General features: G+C 45.0%; 1 protein-coding gene across 1 annotated transcript; it reads right to left on the bottom strand.

Moving 5' to 3' along the window:
• Positions 1 to 3,892: 3,892 nt before the first annotated feature.
• On the bottom strand, positions 3,893 to 14,621 carry Stc1 (stanniocalcin 1). Its single transcript, XM_057786836.1, has 4 exons — positions 14,289 to 14,621; positions 12,114 to 12,256; positions 11,272 to 11,483; positions 3,893 to 5,661 (listed from the first exon to the last, which is right to left on the bottom strand). Exons 1-4 carry the CDS (start codon positions 14,404 to 14,406, stop codon positions 5,391 to 5,393), a joined length of 744 nt encoding a protein of 247 aa, XP_057642819.1. The 5' UTR covers positions 14,407 to 14,621; the 3' UTR covers positions 3,893 to 5,390.
• Positions 14,622 to 17,089: the final 2,468 nt, after the last annotated feature.

Consider the following 17,089-nt stretch of genomic DNA (forward strand, 5'->3'; position numbering starts at 1 on the left):
CTCTGTGGATTGCGTCTATACCAATCTGGTATGATAGACCACGCCCTCCTAAAAGGTTACTGTAAACACCTTCAAAAAATTATTTCACTCAACTGCCGACTGAGATGACCCTGACACACAGGTTACACCATAAAAGATCTAAATACAGCGCCCCCATTCAACAAAAAGCAGTTTGGAAAGAAAAAACTGCACCCATGTTCCCAAATATGGTTTATAAATGTTCTTTTACATTTAAAAGGGGATATGATATAGATATAAATAATTTACATTGGTATGGATTATAAGGTCAATTTTGTTATGTGTATATGTATTTCTGATCTTGATTAAGGTATTGTGATTGTGTAGTTCATTTAAAAATGTAATGTATAATTAAAAAATATAGGTTGCTAATGGATAATCATCAATAATAGTCATGTTAAAAATTTGTAGTCATGTTAATTAAATTTTCTAGATATATAGAGATATATTTCAGTTAAACAGGCATTCTTCATATCTTTCAAAGGCTACAGAATATGGCATTTAAATGTTTTAATAACTTAGGACTGTTATAGTGAGATACGTCTGCTCCTGGCAATACCAATCTACTTCCAGAAGACGATGGGCATCGAAGAGGCTTCTTATGGAGTTGGTTAGCCATTTGGGCAAGAAACTGCTCTTGCATGGACTGATGCATAAACTGGATACAAAGAACCCACAGAGAGAGGACTGCTAAACTTGCCTAAAGGTGAGATGGTCTTTCGGGGTTCCTGACTCATGAAAGAGTCTGCGAGACATTCTGCAGGACACAGCAGATAGTGACTAAACTGTCTTTAAATTTTCCTGCTTCATGAAAATGTCTGCTGGATTCTATGGGCCTGTAGGCCGAAGATGGATGCCCCAACGGTACAGAGGAACTTTGGGTGACTGTCCAGGCAGCAAGATGTCTCTGTCATTTCTAGAGTTTAAAGTTTCTTATTTCTTGTTTACTTAGGTAATATTGTATCCTTCTGGAGTCTTTGATGGAGTTAAAAAATGGTTAGTTATAGTTATAGTTTTCCTTAGTTATAATAAAAGATAAAATAGATATAAATATTGTAACTGTAATTCTTGCTTGATAAACTGTTTTGCTATATGTAATCTTACTATGTTAAAATGAAAGCCTTTTTTTGTTTAAACAGAAAAAGGGGAAATGATGGAGGAATTACTTTCATTTAATAAAGAAACTGCCTTGGCCCATTTATAGGCCAGCCCTTAGGTGGGTGGAGTAAACAGAGAGAATGCTGGGAGAAAAAAGCCGAGTAAGTGAGTCGCCATGATTCTCTCACTCCAGACAGACGCAGGTTAAGATCTTTCCTGGTAAGCCAGCTCGTGGGCTACACAGAATATTAGAAATGGGTTAGATCAATATGTAAGAGCTAGCCAATAAGGGGCCGGAACTAATGGGCCAGGCAGTGATTAAAAGAATACAGTTTCCGTGTAATTATTTCGGGGCATAAGCTAACCATGCGGGTGGCTGGGTGCCGGGGACGCAGCCCCGCCACTCATATTACAACACTATTCTAATGTTGGGGATACGCCTGTCACCCAGGTGCTCCCAGGCTATGCAGAGAGGAAGTGTGAACGGCATAGACCCCTGGAAGGAAGATGGAGCATCTGCCAGCTGTGCTGGGCCTCACTGCCATCCAGAGGTTACTGACCTATAAGAATGGATGGCCTAGTAGTAGTTACAGACCCCAGCGCTTCTTCCAGACTTAGAAAGAGTTTGGGTTTAGTTAGTTAGTTTTTTTCCATGCGTATGTGTTCATGTAGCTGTGTGAGCCTGAGGTTGATGCTGTTGGTTCCTTCCTTGATCACTTTCTACTGTTTTTTGAGACATGGCCTCTCATAGACCTGATGCATCCTAATTCAGCTAAGCATGCTGGCTGGCTAGTGAACTCCAAGGGTCCTCTTGTCTTTACTTCACCAGTGTTAAAGTACAGGCACACACTGCCATACCCAGCATTTTTACAGGAGTGTCTGGGAACTGAACTTAGGTTTTCATGTTTGTGTGGCAAGCCCTTTATTGTCTGAGCCATTTCCCCAGCCCCCAGGTTTCAATTTTATCATGAGAGCAAGGGGAGCCACTGAATGAGTGTAAAGACACTTAGCAAATGCTGATTTAAACTGCATTTATGGTCAGATTGACCCATAATTAGTGACTTGAGAGAAAATGAATGGGACAGTGACTTTGTACTTAGAAATTCTCATTCAAGAAGTTTTGAAAAAGACATAGTTGTTATTATACATGCATGTGTGCATGCATGCACGTATGCATGTGTGTGCATGTGTGTGTGTGTGTGTATGCAGCCTATGTAGATGTTGGAAGACAACTTTTGGAGGTCTGTTCTTTCTTTCTATATTTCATGGATTCTGGGGATTGAACTCAGGTCATTAGGTTTGTGAGGCCACAAAGTACTTTATGCACTGAGCCATCTTACTGGCCCAAGACGTTTTTAATGAATAACAATGAAAGACGTAGAGGGAAAAAAAACCAAATAAAACGTAACACTTTATTATTATTATTATTATCGTAGAAGGAATTCACCAAAGTCTTCAAATTATGCTATGGCATCTTTAATTATAAAAATAAGCAAATAAAATAACTTGCATCTGTCATTACCATGATATGTTTCATAACTTTTATATGCACATGGAGCTTAAAAATGTAATTTAACAATAAATAATGACATATACCAGATATGCTCACTGTTTATTCCAGTACTCAGCCAAAAACCTAAATATCACTTAAATTATAAATACATAATGCAAATATAACGGCACAAAAATGTTCTAAAGTGCAACCAAATCACGAGAGAGGAAATCATGCAAACTGGTCTAGGTCAGCCCCCGAATCACTCTGCAGCAAACATGAGACAAAGCTTTGGAAGTTCAAGGAGGAGGTGGAGGGGCCAGGGGAGGGAGAAAAGGAAGCAAACACCTAGCAACATTGTGAGAACTGCTTCTTTCCACGTGTGTGGTAGATATATGTATTCTTGACACATATACCAATATCACTGCGGGGAGAAAAGAGGCTATACCACGGTTTGAAGAAGTCGCAGCAAAAAAACAAACCAAAAACCCAATAATAATAATAATAAAAAAGAGAACAGAGGAGAAAGAGAGAAGAGAGAAAGAATATCTACCAAACTAAAGTAAGAGAGAAATTTACTAGGAATTCTCATAAGCTACTTGCCACTTTGGGGTTCTGGCTTAGTGGGTTTGCAAAATGCACAACACACACACTTGATTAGCTTTTCTGGTTCAAAGAAGTCAGCCTTGCCTGGGGCGGGAAGTGGGGGAGAGGGGTGAATCTAGCTTAGAGTACGTGCTACCTGATTTCCAAGAGGCTAAGGCAGTGTCCATTTGCTTGGGACCTGGGGATGGGACAGTTCTGAGTATAAAAATGCCCTTAACAATCTGATGTCAGCACGCTTAGAGGCTGTGTGGGAACGGAGGCAGCAGCGTTTGCGCTGCTGCGGCTGCGGCCGCTGCGGCTGCGACTGCCTGCTGCACTGATCTTGGTCCTTGAGCACTTTGTTTCTGGTTTTAAAGGCTTTGTGGTAAAGTTGTATTGCTTTTTATTTCCCTGGAGAGGTGCCCTCCCTCCTCCCACCAGGGTCCCTATCACTCAATTTGGTCAACTCTGCGGTGTAGCCTAGTGAGAGTCAAGCACCAATAGTTTCTACCCAAGTGACTTTGGAGCAGCCCCTTCCGCTTCCTCTCTCGGCATTGACCTTTGGTGAGCAGTGACACTCATAAGGGGCTGTTGGGTTCAAGGACAATGACCCTGAGAAACTACTGTTGTTCGTAGACAGGTTAATCATCTGGCTTTGGTGGCTGCCATCTTGTAAACATCACAGCGGAAATGATCAAACCACCAGCTCTTACGCCCTCCTTCATTCTCTCTATATTTTTTCTTTTTTTTTTCTTTTTTCTTTTTTTTTTTTCTTTAAAGATCCTACGGAGATGGTCCAGCTGCCAGGACTACTTTGGCAAGCAGCGTGTTACAGGACAATGTAAGAGGAGTCTATTAAGGCGGGACATCCCAGGGTTATTTACACCCCGTCAAGCCCAGATTCCCCAGACTGAAGACCCAAAGGCCGATTGACTCATTCCTGATTGGCTTAGAATCTCCCACACCGTCACTGACCAGAGTGCCAGGCACTGATGGAAGGTGATGAGCCAAGAACTGCCACTTCCAAAGGGGACAGTAGGCCTTGTCACACTCAGTGTCCAAGCCCAAAGGGGTGATCTTTTTGAGTCCTCTAATTCCCAGTTGGATGTGACAGAACTGTTTCAGGATACACCTAAGTCAAATATAGCCTCTGGGTTGAGGTGGGCTGGGAGATTGACATTTTACCTGGGGTCCTTCAGATAACCTGTTGGGTTTTCCTATCTCGTATAGGCCCATCTGAAGTTCTGATGTTGAGTTAAAACTACTTCTACCCCCTTAGTTATAAAAAAGGCCACAAGGAGCATGAACGCGGATATCTGGAAGTGAGATAGTTATTTCATTCCCAGGAAAAGGAAAATAAAGCTAAGGTACAAAACTAAATCTATATGCGATAAAGTTCTTATAGACTGCTTAGTTAAGCAGAGTCCTCTGGAATTTATGTACAGTACATTAGTTTCCAGCTATTTATAATTCCACAGTTAGACCTTAAGATTCTCTGTTTTTAAGACAATTGTTAAAGATACTTTTAAAGCTCTGAGCAGTTACAGTACATTAAGATGTTAGCTTTCTGTTTGTCATTAGATGCAAGAAGATGCTGGCTCAAAGTCTGGTGGGAGAACCAGGCTTGAGCAATTTGGTAAATATGTCAGAAAGGAAATGAGGCATTGGAGGATAGAGACCATAAGACTTGCTGGAGATCAAGAATTCAAACGTGACATTCATATTCGTCCATGGCCAGCACAGATTCATAACACGAATTCCATTCAACATATTTATGAGCATTTAAGACATGCATTTAAATAAAGTTGTTTTGTATTGGCTAACTCTACTGGGTGACCATTCTACAGGGCTCTACGTCTTCAGATTACAATGACTGGGAAGTTACATGAACGTTTTGTGTTTGAGGAGCAATTGGTAGGAATCTGGGAAAAGAATTCATAGAGAGAGGGGATAAAAGAGACTACAGTCTCTCAAGGAGAGGATGAATGATCACATGTATTCCGTTGATAATAGTGCTGTCATTGCAGAATGTTGGGATATTGATTACGGAAGCCTAGTTTCATGCAATTTTCTTTAAAGGGGGGATAGAAAATAGAGATTACTTAAAAAAAAATCAAACCAGGCACAGTACACTCAAAGTTGGTGTGTCAACACCCCTAAAACGCTATTCGTCGAGGCTGTGGATACCCCCCTCTGCTTAGGCACTCTCATGAGAGGTGCGTTTGATGTGGGAGGGAGAGTCCCCCTCACCTCGAAGGTTCCTGAGGAGGACTTTCAGCTTCTGTGGCTCATTTGTGCGCCTCCTGTTGAAGTCAGCTCTGGGGTGTGTCTGGGCACAGTGGTCTGTCTGCAGGATATGGAAGAGGCTAGCCATGTTGGGCCCAATTTTCTCCATCAGGCTGTCTCTGATGGTGCGGACTGTGTCTTCATCACACTCCAGAAGGCTTCGGACAAGTCTGTTGTAGTATCTGCAGCGGGAGAATGCTTATTAGGGAAACCCAAGGAAGGACAAGGTTCTGACATCAGTGCTCAAACTGTTCAAAGCTGAAGGTGACTTTCCTTTCCCTCTGAGCTATTATGGCTTTACCATACCGCACTAGAAAGCCCATCTCCAGGTTTACCCTTCAAGAGATGTAGATGAAACTGACCAGTAGTAGGGTGATTGTAATGTCTGGAATTCTGGAAGGCAAAGACTCTTAGGGATAAATAGGACAACACAAAATGCTCTCATTGTACAGAGAAGAAATTAGGATGTGCGCTCAGCATCATACAATGAATGAATGTCAGAAGCGGACTTAGTCACGTCCACTGTACTGTACCCATATACGAGGGGTCTGAAACTCAAAGCTTGTGCTCGTACCGCATCACTGCCCGGGGACTGACGGTGAACTGGATGGCTTTTCGCAGCTTCCCTTTGCCCTGGTGCTGGTGCTCAAGACTATGTGCACATGAGCGAGCTTTCTAACTGCGCTTTGGTCTAAAGCCATGTGTTTCCCTGTGAAATAGACTTTCCTTACACCCACTCAGCCAGTCCTGAAAAGGCTGTTGGCTGAATGACTGTTCTGAGGCTTCCTTCAAAGGCTTAGAGTGGCCTTCTGCAGCCAAACACTAGGTAGCAAGGGTGCTTAAAGGGAAAGATTAATGCCCCTCAGAGGTTCCTGCTCTGGAAGCCCATGAAACCCTCTTACGTGGTTCAGACTTTTGTGACCTTTTCCTTCTTTGGATGCCTCACAGGCTTTAGTTATCCCCTCAAGCAGAGACATTCATTTGATGGCATTATGACTATTCATTTTTCCTTGGCTTGATTTTGAAAATGTCTCAAGGGCAGGGAGGATGTCCTTATTCTTTGTATCCAAGTGGTTGAGTATCATCAGGCTGTATTGTCTGCTCAATAATTCACTGTTGAATTTTATATCTCCCCCCTGCTGAGGAAACAGTACTTAAATAACATGGTGACTCTCTTGCCTGAGAAGAACACATCCACCTTTGCTCTGTATGCATAACACTGATCTTCTCTTGGGTCTCGTTGTCTGCCCCTATGCTATATCTATACTGAAATATTTCCTCAATATATCAGCTGAACTTTGACATCAATGGAAAGAACATAAAAATATTCTTCTGTTGTACAAAAGAAATTCTCAGCTTCCTGAAGAAAACTGGTCTCTTGGTCAGGTAGATTTGTAAGCAAACAAAATTCCTAATGACAAGACCTTTGTGTTAGGTGTAAGTGACTGTCTCGTATGCAACAATTCTCTGAATGTCAAACAGTGCTGCCGAGTGTTATGGCTTTGAAAAGATGGAGCCGTCTATATTCAAAACAGCTCACAGAGTTCAGATAGTTTCTAAACTGATGGGACACATCTGACTCAGTGGTTGCGTAAACCTATTAGCTCTGTGGTCACTGACAGACAGGAGACTCCCCTGGTGACCGTGACCTGCTGTCCTGATGTGGCGAGACCCTTTTCTAGGAGTGGTCAGGGTGTCACTGGGGCCACAGGATCATCCAGGCAGGAAAATCCTGTTTATTTTTAACTCAACTCCCATAGCATAGGAACAAGCATCTTGCTGGAATAACTTGACCCCCTAGAGAGGTCATTGGAATGATGGACAATGAGGAGGGTAGATCGTGAGTAATGAAGGATAATGGTCACCCTTCTCTGGGTGGGAGGGTCAAGCTGGGATTGGAGAGAGAGGACAGAGTCTGGCTTGCCCGTTGTCCTGGCTACAGCCATCCTTTCAGGGACAATTATATCCAGCTGTGAGCGAAATTGGGCTTCTCTGGCTCAGAGGAGCTTTTTCCAACCCTTTGGAATCACAAAGCACATGAGTCAAACTGAACGTCCTTGGATGGAGAAATGGGGAGAAAAGTAGTTTTGGAAAAACTGAGAAAAAAACCCCAACAATTGTGCCCCAATATCTTCAGCCATTTATATCCTCATTATTCTCTGGGCATCTACCAGGAATTAGCTCCCCTACATCTTGGGGCCTATTTTAGATGGCAGTTAGTTCTTAGAGGAGACAGTGCCCGAAAGGATGGCATAACTCAGAGAAGTTAACCCTTTCACACCTAGAGAGACCTCTTCAGGACATGTGTGTCCCCAAACAGGCTGAACAATGTGATTTCTCTTTAGAAACAGAAATAATAAAAAAGTTCCTCCTTTGACAGAACTGGAAGCTTTTGTCAGGATGGAGAAGTCTAAACCCCTCAAAGAGATTCAATTTGTCTGGGTAACCTGCAGCTTTGGTGTTGCCTTCTCTGATGGACTAACCAGGGTACCTGTTCTTGAGTTTTCTTGGCAATGACCCCTATCAGCCTGCCCACTCTTCTGCTTCCCTGAGGAGGCTCTGATCACTCAGTGGAGTAGGCTAAGAGAACATCTTAAAACAGGAAATTCTACATGGTCCTATTAGGAGCTCCTCAAAGGCTGAAGCCCATGCCAGACTGCCTGATATCAGTACAGCTAATCCGGTTGTCTCAAATGCGAGTGGAATGAGGCACTTAACTCTGGACTGTGCAGGCCAGGGAGAGGACCTTTGCTACACGTTGCTAAGCAACACAGATGCTCTGAGAGGTTGTGCCTCCAGCAAAAGTTGACTTAGCAATTGTCTTATATTTATTGAGCACCCTTTTATACTAAGGACACATAGTTACTCTAGCTGTGAAGAGGCATGTGTCTTTTCGTTTAGGAGAGAGCACACACAGAATTCCTTGCTGAATACCATGGTATATGTAGATTTAGCTATTCATGGTATTCTATTTTTGGGTTGCAAGGACTTCTTGCAGGGTTTTTCTGGCTGCTTTTTTTTTTTGAAGTAGAAATCAAAATAGCTTGGCTCGAGGCCATGTGCATTCTGAACCCTATTTGGTGACTCACAAGCTGTGAGACCTTCAGGTTGCTTGTCTCACAGGACAGAGTGTCTTCAGTCAGTTAGACAGGGGCAGTGGGGTCTGGATAACTGTCCCCTTCAGATGGAGGGGCAGTAAGGTCTGGATAACTGTCACCCTCTGCTATGGTATTTTTTTTCTAAGGATCCAATGTACATTTTTCTTTTCCAGGCTAAGAAAACAGTATAACCCAGCAGAAGCTCCTTCCTCTGCAGGGGGAGTTGGGATGATTCTGTTCTTTAGCCTTACAGCCTTTACGGCATGAGGCTACTCATTGCAATGGGGTAGCAGATGAAGCCTTCTGGTCTCACAGCCTAGAAGCACCTTTTACAAAGCACATATCTTTCTTCTTATTTTTGCAGAGTCTATCCTCGGCAACCCCACCCCCACCCCCTTGGTAAAGAAAAAGATCAGATATTCTCCATAGCTACAGTTTCAGCCATGCTTCCCAAATACACAGATTCTGCCTCGGAACGTTCTGTGTGAGCGTTTATAAATAGTCTTTTGTTTCCCTTGATCAATATTATTCTTCTGTTTCCTGTTCCCTATCCATGCCCTAGAGAGTTGGGCGCGTTGTCAATTTTCCCACTCTGGGGCTGTGCTGGGCTCATTGGTTCCCAAGCCTCGCAGTGTCTTGCCCATCTCTTCTGCGTTCCCTGCTGCCCTCAAGACGGAAGGTCGGGGTTGCAAATCGAGGCAGGCGGACTCTCCCCACTACCATCTCCCTCTGGATGAACCTCTACCACGTCCTGCTCTGCCTTCCAGTCCACTCGCAGGTTTTGGATTCTCCCAGACCTAAATCTCACGCTAGACAAATCACAGGAAGGTGGAATGAACCTGTAACTACTTCCCGTAGCAGTTCCTTGCCAAGCGGCAGGAACTGTGCGTGTGTCTATGTTGGGATGGAGGCTGGGAAAGCAGGATGTTTCGGGTGGGTGAGGAGCTGAGATGGAGCAAGCAGATCAAGCCCCTCCTGGAACGGAAATCGTTCCAGTCCTGAACATCTACGTGAAATACTTGGAAAAAGGTAAGAGCTGCATGAGAGAGTCTGGTGTTTGAGTGTGCCACCCTTTCCCCATTGACCTTTTCTACTGACTGTGAATGAGAGGAGATAAGGAGATGGTGCCTGGACCATTTTCTGAAGGTGGTGCAAACAAGGCACTTTGTAAAAAGAATAATGGTCTGGCTAAGGATACCTTTCCCAAGTTTCCTCTGGGGTAATGGGAATCTTTGGTCCAAACACCATGGCTTCCTTTCTACGGTGAATCCCTTTACACAAGGGAAAATGCCCTTTGATTGAAATAGCCGGCTCAGTATAGCTTTGAAATTGGTCCCCCGCCAACAATCCAAACTTGTGCTGATGAGTTTGCTACTATGCCTCCTTTAGAAAGGGTACACAGCTACATACTTCGTCCCTAGCCATTGTCCTGCCAAGAACTCTTCATTTCTTTCCCCTATTGCAACAAGTGGCCAAGTGTTAACCCTTTCCTCCTTTAACAAAATTTTTCTAGGAGAATTTTAAAAACCAAGGTTGATCTAGAGAGACAGACTATTTGAGGAAAATAGAGTTGATCCCCCCCCACCTCCCCCCACCTCCATTCTGAGAAAATCAGTAAGAACTCTGGAAGAGTTGTCATCAAGGGCTGCATGGGAGATTTCTCTAAGATGACTTGTGGTCCTGTAGGCCACGAACCTGTGGTTTAGAATGGCTCCTAAATGTGACAGAAGTTTCATGTTAAGGGCAAAGCCTCAGATAGAACTTGACCGTTGTTATTCTCAGAAAGGATAGGGCCATTTGGCTGGGAAATCTACCAGATTAAGAGTGTGAGGACTCCTAGGAGACCAGAGTAACAGAACCATTCCTTGTGAATGCATCAAGACTGGGTGGGAGAGTCACAGAATCTTAGGGTTTCATCCACTCATAGGATTTGGCTTCAGGGATCCACAGTTATCCTCTACCGGCTTGCACTATTACTGATTATTACTGATTCTCTCTGTCCCTGTCCACCCCTTATTTCTTGCTAGCCGTCTTTCCAAGACACCCATACTGGACCAGGATATCAGGTCTCTTATGCATCATTCCTGTCTGGCAATAACTTCAAAGTCAAAGACCCAGCAAGACCTGGAGCTCAGATGGTGTGAACCCAGTGACTTTGGGTGACCCGTGATACGAATGTGAGCTGAATAGCTCCCCCCTCTTCCTTCTGGGGACTCTTGGGCTGGAGGGTTGGGGTGGTGTAAGGCCTTGAAGAGGACATGAGACTGTTTCCCTGAAGACATTTCACTTTTCATAGAGAAAACTGCAAGTTCTGGGGAAATGAGATGACTTGTTCTGGATTAGCCACTGATAAATCTGGGTTTGGGACTGACTTGAAATACAAATAGAATTAATAAAAAGTCTTCATTCTGACATTTGACCTGGGGTGGGTTTATCGACCTGTTTCTGTTCGACTGTCATGGTTTCAGCCAAGCCTGGTGTCTCAAACAGTGTTTTCCAGAGGCTTCCTTGCTGGCTTTAGGCTACTTTAAGAATTGGACGGAGATGCACCTGCCCAGGGTTCCTGAAAATCAGCTCTCTGATAGCTGGGGAAGATTTTAACACTGGAGGGGAGAAAATGTCTTCTCTGGCTTTGCTCGCCTCTCCCCATTCATGCCCCTGATTGTGAAGAAGAGGACCCCCCCCCCCGCGTACCTGTTGGAGAAGTGATTGGGCAGCTGGATGACTTCAGTGATAGCTTCTGGGTTGCGCTTGGCGATACTGCAGACATTCAGCTTGCTGTAGCACTCTTCCTGCACCTCGGCGATCATCCTCTGGAAGGTGGAGCACCTCCGGATGGCAAGGAAAACCTTGGAGGTGATCCCGTTGGCGATGCATTTTAAGCTCTCTTTGACAAATGCTTTTCCCTGCCAGGGACAAGAAGATAAGTGTTTGTTTGACCTATCAGAAGCAGTCAGGATCTACGACACAGGGACCTACAAGGGGACTTGTTTTAATAGCATGACCAGTAGCCAAAAAAGAGAAAAAGACCTTCTCCCTAGGATTGTCTTGAACATTTCAGCTCCAGAGAAAAGGGATGAGATGGGAGGAAGCTCTCATCAGCAGTTCTGAGGTGTGAAGATGGTCAGAATCAGGCTTATGTTCTTGGGATTAAGATTGGTAACTCAGAATTTCAGACAGCTTGCTAGTGCATTCAGAGGAGAACATTTTTATTTCCTCTCAAAGCAGAAATGCTTTTCTGCTAGTCATCCCTCCTGTTTTAAGCCAGCCTCTGTCAACTCCATATTCCTGGTCTAAACTGTGTCCCCTCTCCCACATGTAAGTATGTGGGCATCTCTCTCTCTCTCTCTCTCTCTCTCTCTCTCTCTCTCTCTCTCTCTCTCTGTATGTCTGTGTGTCTGTCTGTCTACACCCTGGGATGAGCCTTTTGAGTAGGAGGCTGGGAAGCAGCTTTATTAGGCTCCTAAGATCAGTACCGAGAACCCTGTTAAATGACAAGCAGTCAGCAGGAGCGGAAGAGGTCAAGGTCGCTTTACCTGAGTGTCAAATTTAGCAGCACTGTACAAGAAGGATTTACAAATGTCGTACATCCCATCTGTGTCACATGTGGAGTTTTCCAGGCATGCAAAAGCCCCACAGCCAACCTGCAGGGCACTGTTGAGGCAGCGAACCACTTCAGCTGAAAAAGACAAGCAGAAATAGTCCGAGTCAAGCCAAAGGGCTCTGGGTAGGAGTCAGTAGGTGGAGAGACCAAGATCTGCATTTATCCTTGAACTTTGACCTTGGGTTCCATTAGATAGAGCAAGTTAAAGAAAAATGTGTGTGCGTGGTGGTGGTGGTGGGGCTGATGAGAAAGGGGATGGATGGGCTCTTTTTGCTCCTACGAGTCAGAGCAGAGGGGATGACTCCCCCTCAGGTGCATGCTTTCTAGGTCTCACCCTTTTATTCATTTTGGTGGCTAGAGAAGTTAGGTTAGGGACCTTGTAATGCACAGTGCCTTCTGGTAGTGACAGGAATCAGAGACTGACACTGGGAACTTGAGGGCATGGGTAGGGTGTAGGTGGCGAGTGACTGAAGGTCAGGCTCATCCTGAGGGGGTCCGGAGAGGACCAGAGAACCTAGCAGCCTTCTAAAAATAAAAAAAAAAAAAAAGGAATGCAATCTGGAGCCAAAAACATTGGGCATTTTCATCCAAATGGCAGGGAATGGTTTGCTGAGTCCACATGGAAGGAGACCCTTCCCAAAGATTGCTTTTAACCCACGATGGCTTTGGCAGAAGAGACTCCGAGCCCTTTGTATCCACCCCAGCCCCCCAACCACAAGCCAATGCTCCGAGGTGTGAATAATCTCTCATATTAAAAAAGACTTCTTTTTCCAAAAGGAGAAACACAGGTGTGGAGAGACAAGTGCAAGGTGTCCCCTGTACAAGGCTGGAGGAAAACCGCAAAGAACTTGCACCAGGCTTTCTGCATTCTGGGGAAGATCTGCCATAAAAGTAATTTCTCTCCCACAGAAGGAGGGGTGTTCTGGCAGGCAGCTCGGCATGCAATGATCTGTAGCCTTCATACCGTAGGATTCTCCTCCCAGATCAAAAGCGTGGTTTGGTTAGGCTAAGGCTTCCCCGCCCCCCTTCCACCTCCCGCAGCCTCTGGGATGTTACAAGTCATTTCCCTAATTATATATTTCCACGGGTTCAAATTATAACTTTGCTTTAAGCAGTTTTAATATGCATTAGGACTGCTATTGTTTTAGGCAAGCTTGAATTGTGAATCACGGCATCGCTATAGCAACTAAGTACAAAAGGAAGCGAGGCAAAAGGCCTCCTCTCGGCAGGGACCTGCGCTCTTCCATGGGGGGAGCATCTGCAGCATTTTGACACCTGCGGTCCCATCTCTGCCGACAGCTGGGGAGAGAAGTGAGCAGGGAGCAAAAGTCAATGGGCAGAGGGAGTCCTAATGCCTCTTTGCCTCCAGAGGCCAGGACCATATACAGTTAACTGGTACTGGAGTCAGGCTGAAAGTAAGACCTTCTCCTCAGAGAAAGAACTGCTTCTTTCACAAATGCACTTCCTTCTGGGGGCCATGGGCTGCTTGTGCGATTGAATGGAGCCGGTGAGAGCGAGAAAGGAGACGGGCAGCCCTGTAGGGAACGGGGTGTGTAGGATTTTCCCCCCTTTCTTCTTTCCGAATCCGCCCTGGATTCTTTTTTTTTTTTTTCCTTCAGATCTGAGAACTATGGTTCCACAAATCATTGTGCAGAGGGGGGCTTGTCTGGGTGCTCTCTGAAGAGGTAGAGAAGTCAAGTTACAAGGTCTTAAAGGAGCAGGGAGAGGGACCGCAGCAGGTAAGCCGCGCATCACCTTAAGACCGGCTTGTGGAGTATGGAGCTGTGAGGCTCGCCAACATTTAAGCCTTTCCCCGCCCCCTCCCCCCAACAAGAGGGTACGTGCCAGATTTCAGGCAATCAGGCTGGCTTATGCAATGAAATACCCTCAGCAGAGCGCCCAGCTTCTTCGTTAGTTGCATGCAATTTATTAAACAAAGGAACTCCACTTCCTAAGGCTATTGGATTACACTGGCAGTGTATTACCACCGGGCATGAAGCACATTTATTACCGAGATCAGCCGTCAGGGACACACATGCAAAAAGTGCGAGAGGCAAATGAGGACAGCTCTTTCGGGGAGAAACCAGTCCTGGGGTTGCTGGCTTACCTGAATTTTGAGCCGCCACCCGGGATTTTCTGGGGCTCACAGAGTCATTCTGTTCCACCTCGTGCGTTGCAGCAGCACTGATAACCAGCACCAGAATCACTGCTGAGTTTTGGAGCATTCTCTGAGAAGTTTCCGCTAAGTTGTTGGCTTTTTTTTCCTCCCCCCCTTTCCTCTTTCCCTCTCCCGGCTTGAGTGAAGATGCGGATCTGGATATACTGAAAGCTTAGGTGAGGATCTGAGGAAGAATTTGTGTGTGTGTGTGTGTGTGTGTGTGTGTGTGTGTGTGTGGCTGGCTGGCTGCTGTGGCTGCTGCTGCTGCTGCTGCTTCTTACACCTCTGGCTTTTGCAATCTGGGGGCCCAAGAGCTGCACCCAGGGATTTTATAGCCGTCTTATCGGTCCTCAGGATCAGGGACCAATCAGATCCTTCAACTGGTCCGTTTAGCCAATAGGCAGGCACGCTTATTCAGCTGGAGCTTTTTGACTTCTTAGAAATATTTTCCAGCAAATTGAAAGTACCTGCTGCCAATGATTTATATGTGTGTGTGTGGGGGGGGGGCTGTGTGTGCAGGGATGTGTGAAGAGCTATTTTCATACGCTGAAGTGATAACTCTGTATTGATCAAACTGAAAGGAAAAATTCACTTGCCAAGCTCTTCAAGGTACTTGCGAAATTCATCTTATCTTATTTTATTTATTTTAAATGAACCACTAGGAGGAAATGGATGTTGGGTGCTTGATAGGGAGATACGATGCGGATTAGAACTGAACTGAATTATGACAGCCCTCTAACTTTAGTAGGCTGTTCTCTGCAAGAGCGCAACATCGTCTTTTGCGTTGTGTGTTCACTTGTAGTGTGCCCCTTTGACTCTCTGCTGTGACCTGTGAATTCTCACGGGTATGTTTAAGCCGTGGCAGAAGGATATATGCGAGTGTAAGAGCCTAGTGAACAGTGGTACTCTGGTTCTAGCTCCCAGCTGTTCCCTCAGCTCCCCTATTTATTAAACCTCTGACCTTGGCCATGTCCTTTTACCTTGCTGTTCCACTTCTCAAGTCTTATTCCACACACCTCTAAAATGGTATGATTCCCAGGGAACATAAAATTTTGAAACAAGGGCTCCTGTAGCCCAGTCTGAACGGGCAGCACAGCTAAGGGTGACCTTGAACTCCTGGTCTCACGGTCTCCATCCTTCTTATGCTGCAATGACAGGAGTTTGCCACCATGTGGCGCTGGTGATCAAACCCACAGCTTCCCGCATGCCGGCCTGCACTCCATCAACTAGCTACATCCCTAGCTCCGGCTCACCCATCAACACTGTCTTCTTAGTCACCAAGGGCCCTGCCAACTCCAGGAGTGTTGGTTACTGTCTGTGCACACACACACACCTACTCACTCACACCACACTCCACAGAGGGACATAGCAAATGCCTGAAAATTAATAAACTGTGTATTCAAGACCAGTCACTCCATAATCACGTTGAAACAATGAGCTGGTCAAAGCAAGACTAAACCTGCTGGGTAAACCAGTTCACTTCTTGGGGGTTGGGGAAGAGGCGGGGGGGGGCAGGAAGGGGGGGCTGGGAAGAAAGGGTAGGGGAAGACCAGAATGTGTAGGAGAGGAGACTGATAAACTGGAGACTTAATGGGAAAATTACAGTGGAAACACAAACCGTGCCCAGCATAGCCGCTCATAGTTTCTTATAAGTGGAGTGCAGGCAACAAGAAGGCTTGTCTGTGAGTTATGAAGGAGGTTAGTGATCCACAGGAGGACTTCTCAGGGTAGGAAGGTAGTCATTATGGGCTGGGATGAGGTGAAAGGATTAAACAATAAAATCTCGAATAGTTTGCAGAAGGTAAGCGAGAGAGCTTTTGGCAATTCTGCAGACTTGGGTAGCATGGTCTTGCAGAGACACAGAGCCAGTGACTTTGGGTTCAATCCTGAAACTTCTCATGGAAGCTAAAACAAACAAACAAAAACAAACACTAATTCTGTCCTCACAAATCAAGTCAAAAATAAGGTCTGTCTCTGAGTGTGTGTACATGTATGTGTGCACATGTGTGTGAATGTGCGCATGTGCGTGTGTGTCTACGTGCAGGGAGTGGACTTGCTAAAATGACTTAAAGCCCATCCTTTACATAAACAAATTACTAGAAAGCAGAGATGTTTGCTATAACAACGACTAGAAGGAATAAAAGACACAGAAAAATATGCTAAAAATTGGAAGAATTTCCATGTTTCAATTAATTTTACCTTTTGATTGATTAATTGTGCACACTGTTTAACTTAGTCCAGTTTTTGTTCATCAATGGCATTGTCGTTTCTCCAATACCTTTTAGGCAGAACACTGTTCAGTGTTTCAGGGTGAATAAAAGTGAAGAAATCTGGAAGACAAACATAATTCTTGACCCAAGTGAGGCACTTGAAATCTAGTTGGGAAGATGACCAACCTTGGGTCACCTTCTATAAATTCAGAATGTCATGACTTTGAGAGACAGCTAGAGATTTGAGGAAGGTTTCATACTTCAAAAAGTAAGTGAATTTTAAATTAGGAAAAGTGATGCTAGGTCATGTTTCATGAAATTCTTATTCTGGAGAGTTCTGGGGTTGACTGTTGATGGCTCTAGGCTTTAGGCAGGAATAGAGCCCATATGACATTACTGGCACCTTCCAAAGAGGGAATAAGGACATAGGTTCAGATTCTCCCAGAAGGACTTGACTTCCATTCTCCAGTATCCTCCTCTTCCTTAGCCTTTGTGCACGGCTCGAGCATCTACACTTGACCTCTGGCTGGTCCAGAAGCT

This window comes from Chionomys nivalis, chromosome 12, assembly GCF_950005125.1.
Source record: "Chionomys nivalis chromosome 12, mChiNiv1.1, whole genome shotgun sequence".
Taxonomy (NCBI): Eukaryota; Metazoa; Chordata; class Mammalia; order Rodentia; family Cricetidae; genus Chionomys; species Chionomys nivalis.

Bases quoted from the DNA above. Each gene is read 5' to 3' on its own strand.
- Stc1 (XM_057786836.1), bottom strand. From the start codon at position 14,406: ATGCTCCAAAACTCAGCAGTGATTCTGGTGCTGGTTATCAGTGCTGCT. The intron at 12,257-14,288 runs GTAAGCCAGCAA...TGTCTTTTTCAG, and splicing joins GGTGGCGGCTCAAAATTCAG to CTGAAGTGGTTCGCTGCCTC. The intron at 5,662-11,271 runs GTACGCGGGGGG...CTCCCGCTGCAG, and splicing joins CCCAATCACTTCTCCAACAG to ATACTACAACAGACTTGTCC.